Source organism: Buteo buteo, chromosome 9 (assembly GCF_964188355.1).
Source record: "Buteo buteo chromosome 9, bButBut1.hap1.1, whole genome shotgun sequence".
Lineage (NCBI taxonomy): Eukaryota > Metazoa > Chordata > Aves > Accipitriformes > Accipitridae > Buteo > Buteo buteo.
In genome coordinates, this window is record NC_134179.1 from 22,977,383 (window position 1) to 22,993,590 (window position 16,208).

The 16,208-nt window shown below is 39.9% G+C and overlaps 1 protein-coding gene across 4 annotated transcripts in view; it reads left to right on the forward strand.

Moving 5' to 3' along the window:
- AKAP7 (A-kinase anchoring protein 7) overlaps positions 1-16,208 on the forward strand; it is a 90,611-nt gene that overhangs the window by 61,470 nt on the left and 12,933 nt on the right. The window contains exon 8 of one of the 4 annotated variants that reach the window (XM_075035693.1): positions 6,371-7,456. The exons of the other annotated variants lie outside the window; for them this stretch is intronic. Coding sequence (XP_074891794.1) covers positions 6,371-6,417 — 47 coding nt within the window. The 3' untranslated portion in view covers positions 6,418-7,456. Of the gene's footprint in view, positions 1-6,370; positions 7,457-16,208 lie in introns of those variants that run through there. 4 annotated transcript variants of the gene reach the window in all.

Genomic DNA, 16,208 nt, shown 5'->3' on the forward strand with positions numbered 1-16,208 from the left:
TTTACATACTTTGGATGAATAGACTGTTTGCCAAAGCCACGCAGGCTGTGCTCATTTACTATCCTGTCTCACTGTGCATGCCAAACTTCCACTCTTAGGTGTTTTATTACTTATTTACTTTCAATTAATTAATGATTGTGTTGAGTAATGTTGGGACTAGTACTAATCCCTGTAGGACTGCCTTTGATTATTGTTCATCTTTAATCACTAACTTACTCTTTACTGATGTTGCATCTCGTTAGCTTTTTATTACCGTAGAAAAGCCTAAGTTTATTACATCCACCAGGTGACCTTCCTCACCCGCACTTGTAATGAGTACATACCCTCTTGAGAAGGAAGGCCGGTAACCCGGAGTGAAGGTGACCAGCTCTGTTCCTACTGCAGTGGGTAGCGAATCCCCACGGAGCTGAGGGCGATAATCCCAGTTTGTTTCTCAGCATCTCTTGCTGGGCCTGCCACTCCTCCAGCAGCTCGACCGGCTTTTTTCCTTGCTTAGTCTTAGAACCTGGGGTTTGCTTCTGGAGGAGAGAAGGGGAGCCCATTTATTAAGTATAAATACTTAATAGATATACTTAACCGTATTTTCTCCCCTTTCTCAGCACGCTTTTGTGAAGCGGAGGGGAGCTGTGGTGGCAGAGGGCGCGCAGCCACACTTAGGCTTTTTAAACAACCGGTGCCTTATTTAAGGTGGCCAAATGGTGCCGATTTTTTTCAGTGCCCATCCCTCCTTCGACGTAAGGACGAGAAAGGGAAGATCGGGCAGCGGTCTCTAAGACAAATTGCAGGGCAGGGAGGAGAAGCGCAGCGTGCGAGCGGTCCCCGGTTACCCGCGGGCCGGGGCCGCGGGGGCCGGGGCCGGGGCCGGGGCCGCGGGGCGGTGGCGGGGCGGGGCTGGGGGGCGGGGCCGGGGGCGGAGGCGGAGCCTGCCGCTCACTCCCCGTCTCCCGCTCGCTCCCAGAGCGGAATAAGCAGTTTCTTCAGGGACTGCAGCCTGAGCTACAGCTTTTGCTTGAGGTGCACGCAGAGAGGACGAGGAGGAAGATAAAGCGGTAGATGCCATGGGCCAGCTCTGCTGCTTTCCTTTCTCCAGAGGGGAGGAAAAAATCAGTAAGTGGGCAGCAGGGTGCAGCGCTGCCTGCTGTCGCCTCGGGGAGGGGGAAGCCGCGGGAAGCAGGCGGGCATTCGCTGGGGTTTGGTTTTGCCTTTTTTTTTTTTCCTTTTGGAAAATTAACTGATTGCTTTTTCGAGAAAGGATGGGGAGAGGTGGAGACAAATTGAGCAGTATTTCCGCTGAGTAGATTAAGATTTCTTTGGAATAGAGACAAGTAATTATGTCTGATTTTTTTTTTATGAGCATTCTAGCAGTCAGTTTCTCTACACAAATGTAGCTAAAGTGAGTATTTTAATTTTCCTTTTTGGCAAGTGTGATTTAGAGTAAGACATGAAAAAGGATGAAAAGCAGGTGCAATTTTAACATGCAATTTAGAGTAAGAGGTTTTGATGTTGATAGCGTACACATGTTGATGGTAATGCTTATTAGCAATAATAGAAAGAATAGAGATTTTGTTGATGGCAATGTTGATGGATGATGAAGGAGATCATCCGTTCATTTTCCATTTGGGTGTTGGTTGGATGTGTAGTTTTAAGCTGACCGAGTGAGGGAATAGTTGCACTTTATGTATTCATCTGGTAGTGTCTGGAGTGACTATCAAGTATATCTCTGGTTTTGCTTTTAGTTGAGCAAATATAAGTTGAATAGAGGAAGCAATTCTGATTGCCTTATCCTTTGGTGCACTGAGTCAAGCTAGCTAATTTGACTGGAATGTTGTTTCTGTTAAATTATATGCTGAAAATTATGTTTGTCCTAAGTTTGGTTACACAATAAAATATTTACTCTTGACTTTTTGCTCAGTGAAATATTTTCAACCTTTATTCTGGAAGATACAGCCAGATTTCTGTCATATTGTGTCTGAAATCAGTTTTGACTAAATTCACATAATTCATTAGCTGTAGGTTAGAAAAATCCAGTTTTCTGATCTGGTTTATGTTTCATTCTTGTTACTCAGGAAGCTGTCTAGGCATAAATAAAATGAGAGTTTATACCATCAATTAAAAAAATGTGTACACCAATAGTGCAAGAAATCTAGAATACAGCCTCAAGAAAATGAGCTGGCTGTTTTAAAATATTTTTCCGTCACAGGTCATGGTATGAGGGTAAATGTTGTAAATTTTGCTTGGGGAAAATGCCTAGGAATATTTTATATTTCAAAACTTTTTTATCATATAGTCAGTACAGAATGTCTTTATGTGAAAAGCAAGTAGCTAGTGCATCTTTCTTCTCATACACAGAATAGGTGAAGACAGACAGCAAATACAAATTGTTTTTAAGATTTTTCTGTTGACACAGAACAAAAGATACAAAAAAGTGATAAATTCTTCTGCGTCTTGCTTCTCTCAGTCCCCTCACTTCCCTGCTTTTCGACTTTTCTGCTGGCATTACCTGTCATGCACCAGCTTTCTTCATATGTGCTCCCGTGAGTGAATGGAACATACACTGAATGTACCATTTAGCATAGCATGACCTCAAACTGCTTGTAGTCAAAAAAAATCATTCAGGAGATGTCATTGCTTGCAAAGTCACAAAGGTTTTTGAAAGAGGTGGGCTTTTGGCATGTAGCAACTGAAAGGTGCGGTACAAACCCCTGAGAATGAGGAAGGAACAAAAAGCATAGTTATAGGACGATGGGAATCTGAAGCAAGGAGGTCTGGCTATGGATGAGGTAAGAGGGCGGTGTCTGAAATGAGGAGAAAAAAATAGATGTGGCAGTGTCTTACCAGTGTTTATGGGGGAGTAAGATAGACTGAGACATCTTAAAAAGGGAAAGACATGGGAAGAATGTGATAAGCATAGTGGATATGATTGGCTTTTCCTTAGTCCAGCACAGTCCGGAGAAAAGAGAGAGAAGAGAGAGGGCTTTCCTTTCAAGGGGTCCCTTGGCCTCCCTCCCTCTCTTCTGCCACGCCTGGTTCTTCCTCTGGGTGCTGGCTGGGAGGAAGCGCTGCCCTGTATCTCTCCAGCCTGGCCATGCCCCAGCTAGGCGGATGGTTTGAAGCTGGGCACACGGAACAGGCAGAAGGGGATGACTTTCACATCCATTTTTTCATCTTCCTAGCGTATTATCATGATGGCCTTTAAACTAGTTGTGCTGGGAAAGTAACCTGGGCTTTTATTGCCCCTAAATTATCCTGGTTAGCAAACATGTAGGTGCAAATCATGATCATATGACTGTTGCATATGAGAAACAAAAAGTACATTAAATAAAGGCAAGCATTTGCAGTAAACAGCAGCTCACCATGCTACTTGACTCACGTCAATCACAGTAAACATGAAAATGCCCAAACTTCATTATTGTATTCCTATAAGTTTTGTTTCAGCTGAGGTGCCTCAACTTAAACACAGCTGACAAATGCCAGTTACTGAATTGCTGAGAATTCATTACTTAGTAAGGAAATGTTTCCATTTCGTGTATAGCATAGTTTCAAAAGCTGTTGTAGACTATCTTATCTGGTACTGTTACATAGTACATACTTGTGTTGAGTGAGGTGAAAGCTCACTGCTTTTGTGGCGTGCTTTTTAAAATTGGAGTTTAGATCTATTTCATATCAAGTCTGAATTGAATTTAGCTTCAACCCATTGCCTAATCTGCATTGTTGAGAGATCTGCATTAGGAGAAATTTAACCTTAGAAATTAAGAGATGCCTATAACTGAAATGCACAAAGTACTGACAAGTGAATGCTGAGTTGTGTTATTAAGTTTGAACAGCCACTTGCTTACATCTTATATCTACACACAGTATGTATTTCACATCCCTCTCTATTCTCTTCAAATACAGGTGTAACCTTGGAAAACATTTCCCCAAGTTTTATGGTTACAGTAAGATCATAAGAGTGATTGTTCTGGACCAGACTTAAGATCCCTCTCCTCAGCATCATAGGCACAGGGTGCCTAACAAAACCACTAGAAAAGGGCAGGTGTAAGAATGTGATTCCTCAAAATACAGCTCCAATGCTGCAGCAGTTCAAGGCTTGTGGACTTTGTGAAGCGGGTTGGCATCCTTGATGATTAGAAGTCTTCAATAAATTTTTCTTCCAGTAATTTTTTCCAGTCACCTTTTGAATCCATGTAAACTTTTGGTATCTGTACTATCTTTTGGCAAGGAGCTTTACAGCTTAAATATGTATTTTTTTGAAGAACCTTGTTAGCCACGCCAACAAATACAATTTGGTTTAGTGAGTACTATCTAAATAAACAGTTCTTCTGCCACACCTGATAGAAATCAATTCCCAGAATGTACTCTGGGGAGCAAAGAGCTAGAGTATTCTGCAGAGAAGGGAAATAAAGAAGTATGTGTCCTCACCACTGGTTGTGGGACAGATAGATATACAAGTAAAGCATGAGTAGAAGCTGTTATAACTTAGGCATTTAGGACCTTCACAACCTATTCTTTCAGTTGTTTTGGTGAACGATCATGTAACCACTCTAAGGCTGGGGAGCTTTCTACAGGGATGCAGATGCCTGATTCAGCATCTCCAAATGCTGCCTTTATGTATATTCATCTATGCATCCTATGTTGAGTCCTTTACCAGACGACACCTTTTAAATAACCAGTGGCTTAACTAGTTTTTTCTTTGGTTTTAGGTACATAAAATGAAACCATATTGATATTATTATCCTGATCTCACGCAAGAGATCTCTCAGGTTCCTATAAATTTGAAGGAAGTTATGTTTGCAAATGGAAATAATAGTTTTAGAGGTTGCATAAATTTTGATAAAATTTGTGAAGACTTTGTTTCTAAATTAAAAGTCTCGGGGTGGAAATCTGTTTATTTAAAACAAAAAAACCCCAATGTTATTTCTTCGCTCATTCAACAATGTTAAATTCCATTGAAGTCGATGGGGGTTTTGAAATTTGGCTTGCTATGTTTAAGGAGGGGCTTTTGAGAGAGTGTATATTCCAAAAAAAGGCTAGTGTATAGTCTAACGATTAATTCTTCGTATTTCTGAGATCATGAGGGAATTCCCTGTATGATAACCCTGGAGTTAGACCTCTTATTGATTTGTTGATGTCAGTGCTAAATAAGTGCTTTTTCATTTTGGAAATTATCTCAAATGATCTTTAACTGCTTTTTGAAGTGACCTCATTGGAAGCTTATTTCTGGTCTAAAGTTGTATGTTTGTTTATTTTAACTTCATAGTGTGACACTTTTTAATGTGGCATAGAAGAAAGCATTTTTCAAAATAAGCATTATTACACTTCATTTTAGCTGTATGTGTGTTAGCCCATTTGCTACCTGATAGGAAACCAAGGATTAGAGTCTTCATTGTACCGGCCAGAAATTGTTAAAAAAGGCTGTGAAATATTGAACACATACAAAATTACTGTGTCAGACAATTACTGATGTGGGATAAGGCTGGTCACATCAAAATAGAACATGAAACTTATTTGCATTCTAAAAGATGTGATTGACAACTTGAGAGGGTGGAGCATAGCAATGTGAACACTTTTACATGTTTTGATTTAATGAGATTAAGCACTTAATTTGTTGTTTGATAGCTATTATACACTATTACTTATGGTGCATATTGACTATAACACATGCAAATAGTTGTGGAAATAAGGAAATGAACACAGGGCCTGGGGCTACATACTCAGTGCCCAGGAAGCAGGCAAGTTCCAACACACAGCCAGGCCAGCGACATTCAGTCCAGATCTCGCTCTTTTGGGCCTGACCAAAAATTGCCCAACTGTATCAAACTAGGGATTGCTTTTGAGGGTAAAGGAAAGTTCAGTGAATGAAATACAACTATTTTATTTAGGTCTTAAGCTGATTTTGAAAATCCTGCAAGTTACATTTGCAAATCAATTACTTGGTCAAATTTGCAGTTTGTTATAAGTTATCATGAATTATTTTGCATTTATGTGGCTACAGTACAAAAGATGCATTGTCTGGCTTTCAGTCATGAGACACAGGATAGGTTTGCCTAACACAAGTAGTAGGTCAATCCCTGTTGTTAAACAGCCCTTGTACGTTTGCCAGGCTAACTAGTTTCTGATACTGATGGCTCCCTGTCCTGCAGGTTGTGTGTCCTTTCCACTTTCGTTTTGTGACGTTTTTACTCCTAGCTGATTGAAGTGACACCTGCCCTGGTACTATGAAGACACTATCCTTTTCCCTTCTTCTTCCCTAAATGTGAAAACACACTTGTCAGCTGAGCTTGGCAAGTCCTATATACACTCTATTCTCCAGTGCTTGTATTGTTTCCTGTCTTGCCAATCTCCCTGTGTAATGTTGTTTCTTTGCTGCTAGGCATACGTTCACTCATACGCACAAGATCTGCACAAAGAGGTGTGTGATGTGGATGAAAAAACAAAAAACACCTTGAAGGAAAGGTGCATTCCTCAGAATGACGTTTGGAATAACAACTAAGTGTTCTTCCCTCAGAACTTCAGAGTACCCATGATTGGGTTGCTAAGATTGCTTCCATTCACTACTGGAAGAAAGAAAATTTAGTGGTCCCAGCCAAAACTAAATGTTTAATACTTACCATGTCAAAGTTGAAAGTTATACAAGTCCTGCAACCAACAACATTAGGTTTGATGACCGAGACAATAAGCCTAGCCAAGGCCTGATGACAGCCAAGACTGTCGTTAGTGTTTGTGAATCATGACTATCTGTACTTGTGTGTCCATTCTTGGGACTGACAATGGCTGTTGAAAATAATTGCTCAGTAATGAAGCTAGACAGCTGGAAGAATTGTACACACCAATGAAGACCAAGAGAAGGTAGAGATTTAAGGGAAATCTGGGAAAGAAAATAGGGGGTTTAAATGAACTGTTAAGTTAACTTCATTGCAAGGTATCTAGGAGGGCATGATAGAAGAACCGGCTTTTAAATAGGAGGAAGGAGATGTAAAAAAGCCTTCAGCAGTGTATGCCTATCTGTGGTCTCAGAAAATGGAGAATATAGTCATCTTGAAGTAAAGAGAATAAAAATAATGGTGACTGTAAAAATGGGGAGTTTTTAGAACGATGTTAGATGTATCCATATGCCTTAGGCAATCCTTCCTGAAAGTAAAATGTCTCTATGTTTTTGGTTGGATTTTTTTGTTCATTTGTTGGTTTGTTTTATTTTTAATTAATAACTACTTTTAGAAAATAGTCCTACATGGTATGAACACGTTTTGCTGAATTTTCTCCAGTCATTTCAGGTGGCATTTGGCTTTTAATTGAGAAGTGAAATTCAATTTTTATTCTCCCTTTATATTTAATACAAACATATGCAAGTCCAAATTTAAATCCTATCAACATATATGGCCCATGAAAAGAAATTAAATTAGCTTATTGAATTTAATTTTTGTACCAGTTTTTATTTGGGTATAGGGAATTTTGAAGCACAGTATTACATCATTTTTAAAACTAGGCTACGTTTTACTATTTCACGAGTATGCAGCAGACTGTCTTGCTCTATAATCTATTAGACTGCAGATGTTAGGCTCCCTTCCACCTTCCTGGCAGGATGTTTTGTGTAAAATGAATTGCAACTAGAAATTCTGGAGATGAATCAAGTCAAATGTGATTGCCTTGCTATTAAGTTATGTTATGGATGCAGGGAAAAAGCATCAGTGTTTGTTATATAATTTATTTAGAGAAGTGGCAGAACTGCTTTTTGCCCTGAAAGAAAACATGAGCAAAGACAGGGAGTTCTTTGGTTCATAATCAAAAAATGTCCAGGTTAACTTGTAACTGTTCTAAAATAGTGAAAATTTTAAGTTTGGTTAAAAGTCTAATCTTTATGTAATGTGCACTTATGTATGAAATGAAGATATGTGGGGCCAAAGGCCTTATTTGGGAGTACTTTGGACCACAGCGATCCATAACTACAGTACACTGAGAAACTTGAGCAAAGCCCTTAACCAAACCTGTTTGTATTAAAAGGTTTGAAGAATTACCCATGAGAAGCTAGGAAGAGATTTCATTTCAGTTCAGTTGTAGCAAGCAAAAAACCAGGATTAGCTAATTGGTATAGGTGACTAGTTTCATGATGGAACAGGTACCAACACTTCTTGACCGCACTAAGAGAAGATGAGAAAGAAAAAGAGTAATAAAAAAAGTTCAGAAGACCCTGATGAGGAGCTTTGAAATGGCTTCATGTTGACGGAGTTGGAAATTTAATGAATTTAATGATCACTTTTCAAAAAGTGTGTCAGCAGAGAACCAGCCTCCAGTGATTTGTGACTGTGTAGCAAGATGAGAGCTGCCCCAAGTGCAGCCTCCTGTTACTGCAATATATTGGTTGTTTTCTGTCTTCACCGATGCCACCAGGAGCCAGTTGCAGAAGATGTCTGCACTGATGGTTAAGACCCTCTTAAAACTTCCCTCCTGGATATTTTTGTGGGCAGTTTGTTCCTGTCTGTTGTATCTAGACTGTCCATTAATTTAAGTATTCAAGGGTAAATAGCTTAATGTCCATCTTATGGTCAGCGCAATTGCCAAACCATCACTTTGCATAGGTGGAAAAAATAAGGACCTTTTTGGCTATCAGGTGACACATAGTATTTTGCAGACGTATTTGCATAGATTCCTCTTATATTGTTGAAATTGCATTTATTTTCCATATTGACGCCAAGTGCGCCGTCCTTTTCACATGCTACTGTTACTTTATTGTCAGTACCTCTGCAACTGTATTGGGTCCCAAACACATTGGGAGAGAGAGAATTATATATATCTTTTACATCCATTTAAATGACTGGCAGAGGGGGCATAAAATAACTCTTGTCTTTTGCTTTCCTTGTGTGATCACCTTCACTACGATCACAGTCCTTTCTACCCCTCTGTGGGAGTTGCGTGATCTTTGGCATGCCTGCTTCCCCAATAAGACGATCCAGGTGAAAACTGGCCGTGCTTTTGGTAACCCTGCCTGTACTTTGCAGTGGGTTGCTACAAGCTGTCATCTTTCGTAGTGAGTTCTAGCAAGAGGTACGTGATGATACACAGTACTAATTAACCTCACTTGTTACAAATAAATGTTGATACAGACAAAGTAACTATGCAGGCAGTTGTTAGATAAGCAAAACAATAATGGCTCAACAACCCTAAAACCCCAAAACCCCATCCTCTTCTAGATTCAAAAGTGCTGACAGAAGAGGTTGCTGATCCCACGTAGTCATTGCTGCCACCATCCCCGCTCATGTGCACCGTGCACTGGTGATACATGCTGTGTACACTGATCCATAGCAGAGCAGCTTATGTGAGCACCCCTTTAAGGCAAAATCACCCGAGTGAGGTTAAACACTTCGCCATCATTGGCTGACTAACCTGGCTAATTTTGCTTGAAGTGAATCAAGGAATCCTCAAAACCCTGGGACAGATGATGGTAAGCATCACCTAACCACACTAACTTCTTCCACTGTGTGACTGGATCTAGTGAAGAGTATCTGTTGCTTGAGAAATACACAGGCTCAGTCTTGCAAAGTGCTGAGCAGCCTCGATACCTTCTGAACATGTGCACACGTGGTGGTGCTGGGGTGGCACAGAGCTGAAGCTTTCCTTGCACATGGGAAGGATTAGCGGTGCGGGGAGGGGGACGTTGACCAGAATAGGTTGATTACAGTGTCTTTCTCAACAGACTCCATTAGTAACATTTATATTGAGATAAAGTAAAACTGTACTACTCCCTTGGTGCAATGAAAGGGATTTTACTGTGTCGAAAGAAATAAGCTCTGTTTCTGTGCAGATTTAAACTCTGTTTAAATATACTGTAATGGGTAATAGCTTTTCATCTTTTGTAAGGGGGAAATAATGGACAGTTAACTATTGTCTATCAATTTGCAACATAGCATAAATAAGAATACATGTTGCTTTTGCCCACTAATTTATTTCTGTATAATGAAAATTTCTGGTTTTGATACTTGTGGATCAAACATTAAATCATGTAGACATCAGATGGGTCAGCCTTCCTGCTAAGTTCAGTGTTCTCAGGACAGTGAAATGGTGTCTCTCTGCCTACCCTGCACTCAGGTAGAGAGAACAAGGAGGACCTGCCTGGTTGTAGTCCAATGCTTTTCAGGAGCTGCAGCAAGAATAGTGGAAAAGGCAAACCTCTGAGAGGTGTGTGGACTATGTATCTCCCTTTTGCCATCCCTCCCAGTTGTATTGCCTCATATGGTTGCTGCCTCACAGGATAAAGTGCTGTACTTCTTGTTGGTTGGCTAACTTCCAAGGTGCTGTAGCGTTTATCATACTTATATTTTACAAGAAGGTTATCTTCATATTTGTATACTTCCCCATCCTCTTCTGATCTGCAAAACCAGAATTCTCTGGGGATTACAGAAATGAGTTTATTGACAAAGAAGTGATAGTTCGTTAATGCCAGTCTGGGAATGTTAAGAGCCATGGAAGAAAATGAAACAACTGTTGCAAGTTCATACCTCATTTCTGCTGTGAAGTGCATTGTATGAGCCATTTGTGGATTTTTAGGTAAAATAATCGATTTGATTATGCCAGAGCAGTTTCTTCACTGTTTAGTCATGTTAGTAGTGCAGTGGATAACTCTGTTATGAGATTTTTCATTGAGGAAAGATGAGAGACAGCATTAAAATTGTTTTGTTTACAGCTGAAGGCTTCTTTGCAGATTATGTGAACTGAGTCTGTGATCTCAGTGAGCCCATACAAAAGTCACCACTGCTGGAACCAGTCAGCACGCTTCTCAGGCTAACAGAGGCTGCTGGTTGAGGGGGTTGTGAGAAATACACTAGCAGTTATACTATGGTTATGCAATTCTTTCTGGGTGGAAATAAAATACAGTAAGAGATGATGATCAGTACCATGCAGTATTGCTGCTATTGTATGTATAGCACTGTAAAGGAAGTAAAAAAAAATAATCCTCTGTCAAGGAGAGGGACCTTCCTTAAAATATTTATTTTACTGCACATTGATGCAATGAATTATTTCTGTCATTTGTTTTCTTGCTTTTGCTCTCTATTTTAAAATTTATGGCCAAGAAAATTTTTAGTACGCTTTGGTACAAGGTCAGGCACTTGTGTGGAGAAGTAATGCACTGGAAACTTGCTTATGTGGAGAAGTTTCTAACTGTGACATTAGCCAGATGTTTTAGTGTTTCTGGAAGGTATTTCATACAAAGAACCACATGAATAGAAGAGCACATTCCAAAGGAAAAGTAGTATTTTCTTGATCATCTTACTGAGCACACTGATGCTCCTTCAGTTAAATTGATTGGCAAATGTTTGGGGAGACAGGAAGCTTCAGCAGATACAGAATTGAGCCCTGCATTTCTTAGGTTATGTAGGTATCAGTTTAAATTCCTTCCACCATAGGTCATTTCCTTGCCCTGTTGCGGGGGGAAGGCCCAAGAATGTATCCAAAACACTGTATGGCAGTCTAGGAAAAAGGAAGCTTTACAATGATTTGGAATATGCGTGAGTTCTGCCGCAATAGCATTCAAATAGCCCTGGGCATTTCTGTGGGCCACCAGCTGTAGTGGCAGATTACAGCTGAAAATTGCATTTAATATTCAAAATTGTTCTGCTTCTTGGTTCAAAAAACCAAACAGTAGTCCAGAACAAAGAATGGTGAATGCCATTTTTCATGGGGCCAAATCTTTCAAATGCAATTAGTTTGTTTTGTAAATCTCCAGCATTAAGTTAGAGCAAAAACTTGACTAGAAATTAATGACTCTGTTTAAATATACTGTAATGGGTAATAGCTTTTCATCTTTTGTAAGGGGGAAATAATTGACAGTTAACTATTGTCTATCAATTTGCAACATAGCATAAATAAGAATACACGTTGCTTTTGCCCACTAATTTATTTCTGTATAATAAAAATTACACTTTTCTGGTAGTGATAAATCTCAGAAAAGTTTCCAATGTACAGTAATTGAATCGGGAGTTTTAATAATGGTTATATTCATTAAAAATAATAATTTTAATAATAATATACCATTTAGTACTGCAGTGCTTGGAAGCTGTCTAAAAGGACACTTCATTTGGAATATTCAGTTAGAAGCTAGCTAACAGCTTTTGAGGATTTTTGCTAAATGCGCAAGTAAAACCATGAAAGTGAGACAGATTATCTGGGGCATGAATCAAGTGGTAGTGAAAATGTCAAGTGAAACACTTAGCAGCAGTAAGCAAGAATAGTGCTGATTTATACCAACCGAGGACCCAGCCTGCCAAGTGTCATGGCTGTGACAGTCCGCTGGCAGTCCCAGGAGTCAAGGGCTGCAGTGAGATGGATGAGAATATCAGCTAGCCCATTTAAAAGCAGACCTTCTATAAATAATATCAGAGAGACTGGTTCAGATGGCAAGCCAACAAATTGCCAACCCCACCTGGAATCCTCTTTGTAAGTATGTACATAGCAGGGGAAGGAGCCTGGGTAAAATACTGTTCTTGCAGCCCTGGGCATTGAAAACGAGGCTGGTAGTCTGCTCCCGTGGCTCTTGCAGGAGACTTCCAACATGATTTCTTAATGCAAGAGTGAGCCTGGAAGGAAAATAAGATCACTTTTAAATTTTCTGCATTTACAGTAGTTTGCTTTAGCAGTGTGTCTGCTGCTATCCCATATCCTTTTGGGTTTGAAAGGGAGAATAAGGGGCAAAAGACAAAGTAAACGTACATAAACATGTCTTGGTGAACTGAAGAGAGTAGCTTCACCGATTGTCCTGTATGCAGATGTTCCATGTGTTGTATTGGATTTCTCATACTTTATGAGTACGCCAGTTAAACTTTATTGCTCATTAGTGGAAAATATGTTTTGTATTCACCCCATATACAGCTAGATATGAGATATTCTGTCTTTTAAGCTGTTCAGATGATTTAAAGATTAGCTTGTAACACCATTGCCACAGCAAAAGGAAGACGGTTTCTCAGAGGAACTCTGCTTGCTTTACCCTAGCATACTATTGAACAAGGCAAAGCCTACAACATTATGTTTTTATTGATTTCTAAAGGGTAAATTACAGACTGTTGCTATCGGATAATATTAAAAGCTGCCCTATATTCCCAGTGAAAAACATCCAAATACCTTATTCTGTATAATGTAAATCCCCTTAGTACTGTTTCTCATATTCATTATTATATACTCTCTTCTCAGTTTACTGAGTTTTATATATACTCTGGCACAATGCCTCTCAACTCACTATACAAATTGTGCTGCTTGTTACTCATGAAACAGTAGAAGGAGCAGCATGGTTTTCTGAAGTGCTGTAAGACCTGCCCTGAAAAGTATAAAGGATTGGAAAGTCTAAATATTTAGAGTTATGAATTTTACCTTTCCATTTCCTTACTTCGGGAGATTAAATCAGCACTACAGCAGTAGGATGTCATTGCAGTGGAAGAGGAAATGGAATTTGTGGTGTTCCCACAGCTTTACTGGAGTCACAAGCCAAATCCTATCGTCTGGCACACGTGTTACTCTAGCTACTACTGCACTACTCTCTGAACCTGTTCTTAGTCCATATTTCTGTTTTAATTTGTGCTGGGCTGCTTCGGAGTTACAAGTCAAAACCTCTGCCAGTAGAAATCCACAGAAGTAAGTGTTTTATGAATGCAAATTTGGCCCAATGTACTTCTCAGCTTTGCTACCTACAGACACACCCTGGCTCTGCAAACCACTCTACGTGTCTTGGGCTCCTGTGTACTGCACGGCGGGGTGTCCGGGGATGCGCCTGGGCGCTGGGACTGCCTTGTCCGTGCTATGACCCTGTCATAGTTCTAGCCCTGGCAAAAGGGCACCTTCTGCAGCAACTCCGGGGCGCTGGTTAGGAGTTGGCACCAACCAAAGTCCATTCCCAGCAGGCAGTTTGGATGCAGCCACACCGTTTCAGAGGCTAGCAGAGCTGGATGGGCTGGACCTGAGCTGCTCTGTGCTAATTGGCCTCATAGCCAAAGAACAAGTACTGGCATTGTGGAGCTCACCTGTGTAAACATAGCCAGGTACCTCTGAATGAAACACTGGGTTTCAGAGGTGCTTTTCGTGTTACTGTGAGGACAGGAGTTTTGTCTAATGTCAACATAGAACCCAAGTTGAATTTTCCTTCTCTACTTAAAAGTGATGCATGAGCAAATCCATATTACAGCCAAATAAGAAGTGTGACATGCTAAACATGAAATGCCATTCTCTGTTACTATATATGAACAGCTGCCCCAATTTAGATACTCATTTGCTTTGACCTATTGTATTGCTGTATGACAAGTCCTACTGTAACCTAATCTCTGTAAGCTTAGAGAGGAGCTGCTCACAATGTAGAAATTGTAACATATGGAAAAAACATCTATTACAGAAATAGAATAGCCATACTTGGGAGTAGGAAAGTGTTATACAACCAAAATGTGGTAGTTGTCTACTTCTTCCTAATCTGATGTTTTAAATGTGCTTTTTTTTCCTCTTATACTGTCTTATTTGTGATGCTTAATGCTAGCTAATTGAGTGCTTTGTTTTCTACTGGAGAGTGCTGTTCCTGGAAGCAGGCTGGCCTGTTTTAATCTTTATTCCAGAAACCATTAAAATATTGAAATTTTAAAAAATTATAAAATCGGTCTGCACAGCCTCTCTTAAAGATACTGTATAATTAAGAAAGACAAAATAAGTTATTTTATTTTATTTCATTAAAGGTCTCTCAAAACCAAAATCTGGACAAATAATCAGACTCTCAAATTTTACATTTCTATACTGACCTGGAATGATTAGGAGGCTGTACTCAGACCTCTGAAAAAGGGGGGAAAACAGGTTTCATCTATGGAAAAGGTTCACCTCTGGGAATTTAAAAAAAACACCCCAAACCCTATCTCTTTTTCCTCTTAAGCAAGATCATGTGCCACCAGACCTACAACCTTTTAGCAGAAATGGCACGCATGCACTGCTAGCTAAATCTGCACTGGAAAGATCAGTGTAACTTTTGTCCTAGAAGCTCAAGAGGCACAATCGTGGAGCAGAAGAGGAAGAAGTTTGGAGGAAGGGTTATGTTTTCAAAAGAAGATACTGCTCCAAATGCAAAGTAGGAGCCCAAGCTGCACTTCCAGAAAATGCCTGGGGAGCTGTAGAGCTGCATCTTGGGGTCAGCCCATGTGCTCTTAGAGTAGGAACTAGCTAGTTTTGGAAAAAAAAAAAAGCTACAAAGCCAGAAGGCAGGAGGAGGAACTAGTCAACACGTTTAAGCAACTATTAAGATAGCACAGGATTACTTCTATTGCATCACGTGAAATAAGAACAAGAGAGAACATTTTGCATATATTTCAGGAAAAGCTTCCTGTCAGTGACAGATACTGGACTGCAGAGCGTCTCTACATTTTGCAATGTTGTGACCAAGATTTTCAGATTAATGCAGACAAACAAAGAAAACAAGGCAAACAAAGGTCCTTGGTCCAGTGAGGGGTTGTCCTTTAGATGACACTGGTCTGTTATTATTTGTGGAATTATTATAGGCAAAGTGGAAAATAAGGTATCTTGAAAAGTATTGTAGTAAAGCATACTGGCACCTTGTTCAGCAGCTGATTACTGCTGGTTTAGTAATGTTTCATACCTAATCATTTTTGCCATTCCTAAAATTTGAGTGATTCTGTTTCCATAAGCTTGAAGTGTAGAACTGACAGAAGAGACTAGGATTTAGAGGAATTTGGGGTATAGGGCCATATATGCTATGGAAATTATATGCCATGGAAGTTAGCATGGAGAAAGGGCTAGGAAATTATACTGCCTCAATAAAAGGAAAATGGACTGGATGCCACAAACATTGTGTAAAATTTAGATGCCTTCAATTGATAAACATTTGACTACAGGCTAAGTCCTTGGGCCTTAAGTAGCTAAAAGTACACCATACTAGCGATAGATTTGGCACTGTCAAACCTTTACAATAGTCGGTGCTTTTAGACTTGTAATTCTGATGTTAGCATACACAGCTGAACTTTTGTCAGGCTCTCGACCCTGCCTCTAACTCTTATGAACCTTAGGAATTGCTGTCCTAAATTGGTACAGAGAAAATTCACTCCTTATTAGATATCTCCTCGGGATCCCAGTCCTCAAAATCCACCATTAACTTTATCCTTGCTGATGATAACTTAATCCCTTTGAGTATCTGCCAGTCTCAGGTGAACTTCATCTGGGCACTTGCTGAGTTTCCTGTGAGT